This window comes from Fukomys damarensis, unplaced genomic scaffold (genome assembly GCF_012274545.1).
Source record: "Fukomys damarensis isolate Sample0158 unplaced genomic scaffold, DMR_v1.0_HiC HiC_scaffold_37, whole genome shotgun sequence".
NCBI classification, from domain to species: Eukaryota; Metazoa; Chordata; class Mammalia; order Rodentia; family Bathyergidae; genus Fukomys; species Fukomys damarensis.
Window position 1 is genome coordinate 1,240,758 of NW_022900949.1, and position 12,103 is coordinate 1,252,860.

At 41.2% G+C, this 12,103-nt stretch overlaps 1 protein-coding gene across 1 annotated transcript in view; it reads left to right on the forward strand.

The window, feature by feature from the left end:
- Positions 1–4,213: 4,213 nt before the first annotated feature.
- The window catches only part of LOC104876333 (zinc finger protein 664-like), a 16,130-nt gene continuing 8,240 nt past the window's right edge, over positions 4,214–12,103 (forward strand). The window contains exon 1 of the mRNA XM_010644303.3: positions 4,214–4,293. Coding sequence (XP_010642605.2) covers positions 4,291–4,293 — 3 coding nt within the window. The 5' untranslated portion in view covers positions 4,214–4,290. The remainder of the gene's footprint in view (positions 4,294–12,103) is intronic.

Below are 12,103 nucleotides of genomic sequence, written 5' to 3' on the forward strand. Positions count from 1 at the left end.
CTTCTCCATTGTTGGTGGGAGTGCAGACTAGTGCAACCACGATGGAAATCAATATGGAGATACCTCAAAGAGCTGGGACTAGAGGTTCCATTTGACCCAGCCATCCCTCTGCTGGGTATCTTTCCAAAGGAACTAAAAGAATCATATTACAGTGATATATGCATACCTATGTTTATAGCAGCACAGTTTGTAATAGCTAAAACTTGGAAACAGCCCATTTGCCCATAAGTTGGAAACTGGATAAAGAAGACATGGTTTTTCTATAAAATGGAATATTACTCAGCCATAAAGAATGAGGAATTAGATTCATTCATAGGAAAATGGATACATATTGAGGATATACTCCTAAGTGAAATAAATAAGTCACATATTTGTAAATACCAAATAGTTTCTCTCGTCTGAATAAACCGTAATAGTACATAAGATCCTCATGAGATAACTGACACTGTGAAATGGGAAGAAAAGGGCTAAAGGTGTAGGGAAGGTGGGATGGGTAGGGGTAGGGTAATAAGGGAAAATAAAAAAATGTGAGAAAATGAAAAGACGGAAATAAAGTGTTTGTAAATGGGGAGGGGATGAGGAGGTGAAGGGAGGGCAAGGACAAGGGGAAAAATGAGAACCCAGACCTGTCATGTAGAGGTACAAGATCCCAATGATGAATGTAACTGTACTATATACCTAAAATGTACCAATAAACTCAATTAAAAAAATGAAAATGTGTTCCCTCCTCGTGGATAGGAAGAACCATTATTGTGACAATGGCCATACTCTGAAAATTGTTATACAGATTCAATGCAGTCCCAATCAAAATATGAACAGCAGACTTCACAGATGTAATGAAAAAAACCCTGAAATTCATTCTCTCTCCAGGAGAGACCCAGAAGAGCAAAAGCAATGTTGTGGCTCAAGAGCAAAGCTGGAAGCCTCACAATATCTGAGCTCAAATCTGTAGTACAAAGCAGTGGTAGTAAAACAGGGTACAGTACTAGAACAAAAACAGACTTTGAATTTTACATAGTGGTTTTGGTTGAGACTCTGGATTTTTGTTTTTGTTTATTTTGGTTTTTGGTTTTTGAGACAGGGTCTCACTGTGTAGTTGAGACTGACCTGGAACTCACTATGTAGCCCAGGCTGGTCTTGAACTCACAGCGATCCTCCTGCCTCAGCCTTGCGAGTGCTGGGATTACAGGCGTGTGCCACCACGTCCAGTGAGACTCTGGATTTTTGGATTCATTTACTTCTAGGTAAGTAAGTTTTCAGACATAATTTTCTGAAATGTTCATTCCTTCCCTACTTACTCTCTATTTATTTTTATTTTTTATTTTTTTGGTACCGGGGATTGAATTAGGGTCCTTGCATTTGCAAGGCAGGCCACCGAACTGCTGAGCTAAATCCCCGGCCCTCTCTATTTATTTTTAACAGTTAACATCTGCATAAATGCCTCAGTTTGCTGGCATTTTACTGGTATTTTGAATTCTTTCCATTTTTCTTCATCATATTCCCTTACTGTTCGAAGTTTAATAATTTCAATAACTGCACCTTCAAGTTCACTATTTTTCTCATGTGTTGACTCTGCTATAATCCCTTGCAGCGAATTTCTCACAATAGTTATACTTATCTGACCACAATTTCCCTTTAGTTTCATTCATAATTTACATATTTACATTTTCATTTTGACCAAAAATTTTCACTGTTTTTGGCCATGCATTCTTTTGTCACTTTCAAGAGTTTATAGCAGATGTTTTGGAATTTTTTCTAGTACATGTAGCAACTGGGATTTTCCAGGGAGGGTTTCTATGAACTTACTCTGTTTTTTTGAATGAACCATATTTCTATTTGTTTGATAGCATTGTGCTAATCTCTGGAAAAGCAAAACTCCAAGTATTAGAATGTGGTTATCCTGGAAACCAGGTTGCTTGGTTTTATTCATTTCTCAAATTGCTTTAGGTATCTCTGAGCCTCTGGACAGCCTGATCAGGAATGTACTGATTTTTCTGAATTCTTCTTAGTTGTGCCTTTCTTGCATATTTATGCTGATTTTTTCATTTTCTCTATTTATGTAATTAGTTTTGCATTAACTCATTTTTTTTTTGAGACAGGGTCTCATTATGCAGCTCAGACTGCCCTGGAACTTACCATGTAGCCCAGGCTAGTCTTGAACTTACAGCAATCCTGGTGCCTCAGCCTCCTGAGTGCTGGGATTACAGGCATATACCACCACACCCAGCTTGCATTAACTCTTTTTTGATGCTTTATACCTAGGAGAAAAACAGAAAATGAAGGGGTAAATGAAAGCAATCAGCCTTTTTAGTGCACTGGAAATCACATTAGATAGTGGGACAGAAACCTTCTGGCAATAGTGTAAGGTGCATTAACCATGCTCCTCACCATTACAAATTAGAAAGGAGAGCAAAGACCTCAGTAATGCAGGGAAGAGTTCTCTTTTTCACTCTGGCTCCTCTCACTGCCCGTGAGCTGATCCTTTAAATCACATGCAGTTGCCTTCTACGGAGTGGGTACTGGGGCATGGGAAATTCCTATTTCCCTAAGAGTAAAATGGACTAAAATTGAGCCCAAATTATGTCTAATTCCTTTTTTATAAATTTTATTGGTACACTTCTGACATATATAATGATCACAAATTACATCTAATTCTTTCTGTGGAAATTAGAGCTTTAGTAGGCTTCACAGTCCCAAAACACACACATCCAAAGTATTCTGCTGCTGAAATTGTATCTGGGTGGGGAGGCAGACTCCTTATGATTCCTATCCTGCCATCTTCCTTGAATGTTATTCACTGCAATTTAAAATTAACCTAATACTTGGGTCTCATGACACCAAGTCTCCTTGTTCCATTTCAGTTAGCCGTACTGCTTTCTCCATGTAATTTCTTTCATTGCATTTTTCAGAACTGAGGCTGTACAAGATTGCTTTACTGCTTTTGTTACAACCTACAAGAGGTTGTAACAGAGATAGCCGCCGGGGATTGGTGGCGCACGCCTGTCATCCCAGCACTGGGGAGGCTGAGGCAGGAGGATCGCTGTGAGTTCGAGACCAGCCTGGGCTACATAGTGAGTTCCAGGGCAGTCTCAACTACACAGTGAGACCCAGTCTCAAAAAACAACAACAAAAAATCTAATCCAGAGAAAAAGAAAACAAATTAAACAGTGTTGTCTTCACTTCGATCAACTCTTATTGTTTAAATACTAGCTGTCACCCTGACTGCACTCACTCTGTGCTGTGTACATACAGAGGAAACCTGTGGAGGCCAGGCTAAGCACTCCTGTGGGTCATCTCCTGGGGAAAGGCTTTATAAAATTTTCAGATTCTTCAGGGGAGTAACTTAAATTACGCATTTCCCTCAGAGAATATTAAGGTGAAGAAGGAGTTTCCACCTTGGGAAGGGGGAACTCAGGGCATAGTAAGCTCTGATTTAAATTCCTCTGTGCCTGAGCTGCAGCACCAGGGATGGATGCTGCAGGAAGCTCCATCTCAGCAGTCAGGCTGGCTGTGGAGCTTGGCAGGAGATCCATTCCTTGAACCTTCTGAATGTATGTTTTTGTTTTGACACTGGATAAAGGACACTGAGTGTCTCAGGAGGATCAAATATATATATACCTGTCGACCATTTCGATTGCTTTGCAGGGTATTTCTTTCAAATATCCAGTTTCTATTAACAACCACAAACATTACTGAAGTCCTTTCATTTTCTTCTCTGAAAATGGGTCAGTTAATAGCTGAGGCCATGAAGCCAACACCCTGAACACAAGATGGAGACGCATGACATCCGACAGTCCGGTACCTTTCCTGTCCTGCCTGAGGACAGGACTTGTCTCTATGGGACAGGGAGTTAGGAATTCCCTGGACTTACTTTGTCATCGTTGGAAGGGTCCACTGAGTACAGGAAGAAGGCAGCGCCCACTCTGGACAGCCAGGAGGAGTTCAGCTTCAGCACAACTCGCCCAGAGGCGGTGACGGTCCCAGCTCTGTAAGGAGTCCTGAACTGGGAGGGGCTGCGGGCCGGAAACTGCGCTTCAGCTTCCTTCCGGCCAGGAAGGTAGTCCCTTTCCTGTCACTCAGGGCTCAGGGGGCGGGGTTTGCCGCACTAGCCAATCCGAGGTGAGCGCCATTGTGGAGCTCTGTCCAATCAGGCTCACTGGCGGGAGGAGCGTCCCAGTGAACGTACTGTTAGCTCCGCGTTAGGGTGTTGCGGTTCCTTGGCTTCGCGCAGACGAGTGGTGTCAACAGGCCCGGCGCCCTGTGGGGAGCCCCGGAGACCAGCAGCGCAAGATGGTGAGTCGCGAGTCGGACCTCCCCGTGGCCCGCGTTCGAGCCGGGCTCGGTCTTGTCCCCTGGGGGGGCGCCAGGCGTGGGCACTGCCGAAAACCGATGTCCCGCCGGGAGCTTGACCCAGCGTCCGCAGGACCCGGGGCGGCCGGAAGCCGAGAGCCCCGGGTCTAGGAAGGTGGGCGGGCCACTTCCACTGGGCAGGAGCAGGGGTCCCCTAGGCCGAGGTGAGCCTGTCTTAGGGTGACCCCCGAGAAGGGATTTGGGGCAGGGGCGCCAGGCGTGGGCACTGCCGAAAACCGATGTCCCGCCGGGAGCTTGACCCAGCGTCCGCAGGACCCGGGGCGGCCGGAAGCCGAGAGCCCCGGGTCTAGGAAGGTGGGCGGGCCACTTCCACTGGGCAGGAGCAGGGGTCCCCTAGGCCGAGGTGAGCCTGTCTTAGGGTGACCCCCGAGAAGGGATTTGGGGCAGGGGGAACAGGGCGGGGGACAGGAGAGGTTTGAGGTGAGTTTGCTTCAACAAGTGTATTGTTTCTACTGATTACCTCTTCCTAATTACCAAGAATGGGAAACTGGGAAATGAGTGTGTGTGTGAATTTGACCACGGTAAAAATGGGCCATCGTCTAAGGGTAATGAGAACGGCGTTTCTTTTTCTTTTTCTTTTTTTTTAAATTAATATTATCGGTACATTTAAGGTATACAACATAATGACATTCATCATTGGAAATTTGCACCTTTACGTAATCCATCTTGGTTCTTATTTTTTACCCATTTGAATCCTTGCTCTCCTTTCAACCCCTCCATCCCTCCCTATCTACAAAGACTTTGTTTCCATTTTTTTCATTTTCTTATTAATTCCATTCCCCTTTTCTTTCCCCTACCCTCCCACTTCTCCTTCTCCTTTGCCCCTTTTCTATTTCACATTGTCTGTTACACCTTTTAGTCCTTATTTACACTTTCAGTTTCTTACACTAGAGAAACTTTAGGATTTACATGTGTGTCCTATTTATTTCACTTGAATATTGCTTCAATGTGCATCCGTTTAGCTATAAATGTCTCTAATTTTTCATTCTTTTTTTTTTTTTGGTTTTTTGAGACATGGTCTCACTGTGTAGTTGAGACTGATCTGGAACTCACTGTGTAGCCCAGGCTGGTCTTGAACTCACAGCGATCCTCCTGCCTCAGCCTCAAGAGTGCTGGGATTACAGGCGTGCACCACCACGCCCGGCTAAGTTCACATTCTTTATGGCTGAGTAGTACTCCATTTTATTTTATTTTTTTCTCATTGAGTTTATTGGTACTTTTTTAGGTGTACAGTACAGTTACATTCATCATTGGGATCGTGTACCTTTACATGACAGGTCTTGCTTCTCATTATCCCCCCATACCCCTGCCCTCCCTTCACTCCCTCTTCCCTTCCCTATTTACAAAAACTTTATTTCCATTTTTTCATTTTCTCATATTTTTTCTTTTCCCTTATTTCCTTTCCCCTACCCTTCCAAATTCCCCAATGCCTTTAGCCCTTTTCTTCGATTTCACATTGTCAATTATACCATTTGGATCTTATTTACACTTTTAGTTTTTCACACTAGAGAAACTATTTGGTATTTACACATGTGTGACTTATTTATTTCACTTAAGAGTATGGCATCAATATGTATCCATTTCCTATGAATGACTCTAATTTCTCATTCTTTATGGCTGAGTAGTATTCCATTTTATAGAAAAACCACATCTTTGTTATCCAGTCTCCAAAGGTTGGGCAATTAGGCTGTATCCAAATTTTAGCTATTACAAACTGTGCCACTATAAACATGGGTGAGCATATATCACTGTGGTATGATTCTTTTAATTCTTTTGGAAAGATACCCAGCAGAGGGATGGCTGGGTCAAATGGAACCTCTAATCCTAGTTCTATGAGGTATCTCTGTACTGATTTCCACAGTGGTTGCACCAGTCTGTACTCCCACCAACAATGGAGAAGGGTTCCTTTCTCCCCACAACCCCACCAACATTTGTTACTGTTCGATTTCTTGATAGCACCCCTTGATAGCAGGGGTGAGGTGGAATCTCAGTGCTGTTTTCATCTGCATCTCTCGAATGACCAGTGACGTGGAACACTTTTTCACGTATTTATTTGATGCTTTTACTTCTTTGTCTGAGAAATGTCTGTTCATTTCAGATTCCCCTTTTTTTCTGTTGTTTTTTGAGACAGGGTTTCACTATGTAGTTGAGACTGACCTGGAACTCACTATGTAGCCCAGGCTGGTCTCAAACTCACAGTGATCCTCCTGCCTCAGCCTCTTGAGTGCTGGGATTGTAGGCAGGTGCCACCACGCTGGCCAGATGCCCATTTTTGAATCGGGTCTTTATATTTGGGGGGCCTGTTTTTTTTGAGTTCTTTATATATTCTAGACAATAGTCCTTTGTCAGAGGAACAGCTGGTAAAATTTTTTTCCTACATTGTAGGTTGTCTCAGCTCTGTTGGTGGTTTCTTTTGCAGTGCAGAAGCTTTTTAATAAGATGAGATCTCAGTTGTTGATTCTTTGTGGTAGTTCCTGTGCTACTGAGGATTTGTTCATAGCCTTTTCCTATGCCAGTGTCTTCAAGAGTTCTGCCTAACTTATCTTCCAGCAAATTTAGTGTCTATTTTTTAATATTTAGATCTTTAATCTGTTTGGATTTTAGTTTAGTGCATGGTGAAAGATTAGGGTCTAGTTTTAATCTTTGGCAGGTTGAAATCCAGTTTTTCCAACACCATTTATTAAAGAGGCTGTCTTCCCTCTAGTGGGGATGGTTGGTTCCTTTGTCAAAGATGAGGTAGCTGAGTACATCTGGTGGTGTTTCTGTATCTTCCAATCTATTTCACTGATCCTCAGATCTGTTTCTTTGCCAGTACTATGCTGTTTTTATCACAGTGGCTTTGTAGTATAGTTTCAAATTGGGAAGTATTATACCCACTATCATGTCTATGTTCCCTAGGATGGCTTTTCCTATTCTAGGTCTCTTCTGGTTCCAAATGAATTTTTGGGTTCTTTTTTCTAGTTCTGTGATATGCAGCGTTGGAATTCAATTGGCATTGCATTGAATCTGTATAGCAGTTTTGGTAGTATCGCCATTTTCACTATGTTGATTCTTCCTACACAGGAGCTGGGGATATCTTTCCATTTTCTTATATCCTCTTCTAGCTCTTTTTTTCAGAGTGCTGTAGGTTTTAGTGTAGAGGTCTTTTGCTTCTTTCATTAGATTGATTCCTAGATACTTCATTTTTTGGGATGCTATTGTGAAAGGTACTGTTCCTCTAATTTCTCTCTCAGTGAGTCTGTTATTTGTGTATAAGAAGGCTGTTGATTTTTGAGTGTTGACTTTATATCCATTTGCTCTGCTAAATATGTCAATTAAGTCTAGAAGTCTTTTGGTGGAATTTTTGGGGTCTTCAATGTAGAGTATCATATCATTAGAAAATAATGACAGTTTAACTTCTTCCTTTCCTATCTTTATTGTTTTAATTTCTTTCTCTTGTCTAATTGCTGTGGCTAATGTTTCCAGAACTATATTGAAGAGGAGTGGTGATAGTGGGCTTCCTTGTCTTGTTTCTGCTTTTAACATGATGGTTTTCAGTTTCTGGTCATTTAATATGATGTTTGCTTTTGGTTTTTCATAGATAGCCTTTATTATGTTGAGATATAGACCATCTATTCCAATTTTTCCAGGGTTTTTATCATGAATGAGTGTTGAATTTTGTTGACTGCTTTTTTCTGTATCTATTGAGATGGTCATATGGTTTTTGTCCTTGACTCTCTTAATTGGTTTACTTATGTTGAACCATCCTTGCATCCCTGGAATAAATCCAACTTGGTCAGGGGGTTTGATCTTCTTGATGACCCGCTGTATTCTGTTTGCCAGTATCTTATTAAGGATTTTTGCATCTGTGTTCATGGAGGAGATTGGCTCATAGTTCTCTTTTTTAGTTTGGTCTTTCCCTGGTTTGGGAATCAAAGTAGCACTTGCTTCCAGGAATGAATTTGGAAGTACTGCTTCCATTTCAATTTCACTGAAAAGTTTGAAGAGTAAAGGCAGTAGTTCTTCTCTAAATGTCTTGTAAAATTCATCAGTGAATCCATCAGGACCTGGGCTTTTCTTTGTTGGTAAACTTTTAATTATGTTTTCAATTTCACTGAGTATAATTGGGGTGTGTAGAATTTTTTTTATCTTTGTTCAGTTTTGGTAATGGATAAGTATGGAGAAATCCGTCCATTTCTTCTGTGTTTTCCATTTTATTAGAGTACAGGTTCTCAAAGAAGGTATTAATGATCCTCTGGATTTCTGCTGGGTCTATTGGGACCTTTTTCGTTCCTAATTGCATGGATCTGAGCCTTTTCTTTCCTTTTTTTCCACGAGGTTAGTTAAGGGTTTATCGATTTTATTTATTCTTTCAAAAACCCTACTCTTTGATTCATGGATTTTTTGGTATTGTTTTCTTAGTTTCCATTGCATTGATTTCTGCTCTAATCTTTATAATTTCCTCCTTTGTATGAGCTTTGGGTTTTTCTTGCTCTTCTTTTTCTAGGAGTGTAATATTCATCATTAGGTTGTTTATTTGAGCTCATTCTGTTTTCCTAGTGTGGGCATTCACTGCTATGAATTTCCCTCATAGAACTACTTTCATTGTATCCTATAGATGCCTGTGTTGTTTTGACGTTATTATTTATTTATAAAAACTGTCTAATTTCTTCTGTGAGTCATTGATTGTTCAGGAGAGTGTTGCTCAATTTCCATGTGTTTGTGAAGTTCGTACGGTTTCTTATGCTATTGATCTCCAGCTTAATTGCACTATGATATGATAATATACAGGGATAACTTCGATTCTTTTGCATTTATTTAAACCAGTTTTTTGAGCTAGTATGTGGTCTGTCTTGGAGAAATACCCAGGTGAAAAGAATGTATATACTGATTTTGTGGGGTGGAACACTCTGTAAACATCTTTTAAGTTCATTTGTTTGGGGTGAGGTGGAATCTCAGTGTTGTTTTCATTTCCATCTCTGTAATGACCAGTGATGTTGAACATTTTTTTCATATGTTTATTTGCTATTTCTACTTCTTTGAGAAATGTCTGTTCATTTCAGATGGGGAACAGCATTTCTTTACTCTCATACATTTCTCTGGAATAGATAGTGTTGTGAAGCAACAGTTCCATAAAATAACCATTGTTTAGGAACTGGGTGTGGTTGCACACGCCTGTAATCCCAGCACTGCAGAGGCTGAGGCAGGAGGATCACAGTAAGCTCGACGCCAGCCTGGTCGACATAGCAAGATTCTGTCTCAAAAACCAAAAAATAAAAAATAAAAAAATAAAAACCTGTGCTGTTTATCAGCTGTACAGCACTTGAGTAAAATTGAAACTTTTCAGGTGGTTGTTTTTCATCCACAATTTGATGAAGTCATTGTAGTTTGTGCCAATTGAGAACGCTACTGAGCATCTGACTCAGAAAAAGGGACATCAGTTGTTCTCTGTTGGAAAAAGGTCCCATGTTGAGAAATTATTTGGTCATTGCCCACAGTTCCTTGCATTGGATCCTAAAACACTGACTGTCTTTGGTTGGTATAGCATCTCCTTTCACATAATCTGAGTGTAACGTGATGAGGCAACTCAAGCTGTGAAAGGTTGTCGATGTTGCAGTTTGGGTATTGGTGAGGAGACAGAACAAGCATTTGCTTTGTACAGGCAGCTGCAGTAGGTTCCTTATGATGGGACCTGGTTCTGAACCTGTGTGATCTGTCCTTACTCAGAGTGGTCACAATTGAGTTGTTGGACACCCAGTTGGTGCTGGGGATTTGGTTGATATTCAGCACATCACGCATTTTGTGTCAGCAGTGATGTCAGAGAAAGACACCACAGCTGAGGCCCTTAAAGTGACTCTAGCAACACTTTGATGAATACTGAGAAAGGAGGTTCTGGAGGAAGGAACCTCTCACACTGAGAAGGGAAGGCCAGGGATGTGTAGCAGCCAGCCAACTGTTTGTTATCACTCAAATCCCTGAAAGGTTTGCTGTCAATGACGTGATCACTTCAGGTGTTACTTCTTGATCTAGCTGCCCTGAGATACACCTGATTTCACTTACATAATAGTGTTTTTTTAAAAAAAAACTCAAATCCAATTTATCATTAGTAATATAATAGAAAAATGAGGACATTTGTAGATTGACTTAGTGTTATATGAAATCACCACCATATCTCACTGCTGTCAGGACATTTTGTTCTTTGGAATTTCTGTAAATTGTCATGTCCTCTGTGCAAAAAGATAGTTCCATTTTCTCTTTTTCAATTTCAATAGCTTTTGTTCTCTTGTTTGCCTTAGTGTTTTTCTGCATCTGTTGACTTGACTATAGGTGGTTTTTAAAAATCTGGTAGAAGTGAGAGAGGATATCAATTGCCTTTTAAATCTTTAAAAAATTTTTCTTTTTTTTGGTACTGGGGATCGAACTCCTGACCTTGCACTTGTGAGGCAGGTGGCAGAACCACGGAGCCAGATCCCCAGCTGCCTTCTTAGGTACAGACAGTAAATACTACTTAGTTTTGGTGTATAATCCTTCATGGAGATTGTTAAATGGAAATTGATATTATTAGTGAGTTTTGGTGTTTTCAGTAGTACTTACAATGCTTTTGTGTCTTGTAAGGCCTGTATTCAGTTGTTTTTTTTTTGGTAGTGGGGATCCAACTTGGGACCTTGTGCTTGCAAGGCAAACAGTGAAGCCACTAAGCTAAATCCCTGGCAGCCTGTGTTCAGTTTTGGCATTATGGAAGTATTGCTTCATGGCACAAAATTTTTAGTATTTCTTCTGCTTTTATTTTGCATTGCAAACAGTTGGTTTCATTTCTTCCTTAAATGTTTTTTCAGACTAAACCATTGAGACCGTGTGTTCCTGGCCATTCCTGTCTTTTAAAATTAATTTATTTTTGGTACCAGGAATCAAACTCGGGGCTTTGTGCTTTTGAGTGAAGTAGGTGGCAGAACCACTGAGCTAACTCCCTGGGCCCATTCCTATTTTAAATAGTTACTGCTTCTTGACTTAATTTCTTAAGTGCATTTCATTCTGTTTCTGTTACCTCTCCTGGTATCTCTTTTGGAAGGTGGTTTCTTCCTAGGAATTGCTTCATTTCATGCAGGACATTAAAAAATGGAAAGGTATATAATTTTTTGTAGTAATTCTTGTGGTTCTTTTAATATCCATATGGTTAGTTCCAACCTTGCTTTACTGACATTGGGAATTTGTGTGTTTTCTCATTTTCTGTCATCTTACCTAATTGAGACTCATCAATGCTATTGATCTTTTCAGGGCACTAGGCTTTCATTTGTTGATTTACTTTATAATTATTTTGTCTGTAATTTCACTGATATTTTTTGCTAACATTACTACCCTCTATTTGTTTTTGGAGTCACCTTGCTCTTCTCTCCCTGCTTTTCTAAAGTAGAAAAGTAAACTGGGCCTGGTAGTGTACACCTTTAATGCCAGCACTCTGGAGACTGTGGCAAAAGGATTGCAAATATAAGCTGTTAAGAAGTAGATGTTGGGGCCCGATCCACCGCGGGAAGGAGAACCACACCTGCTCCCAACCCAGCAGCCATCACTCAAGCGCCAGGAAGGTAGGCCGGGCCCGATCCACCACAGGAAGGAGAACCACACCTGCTCCTGACCCAGCAGCCATCGCTCAAGTGCCGGGAAGGTAGGCCGGGCCCCAATCCACGACAGGAAGGAGAACCACGCCTGCTCCTGACCCAGCAGCCATCGCTCAAGTGCCGGGAAGGTAGCCGTG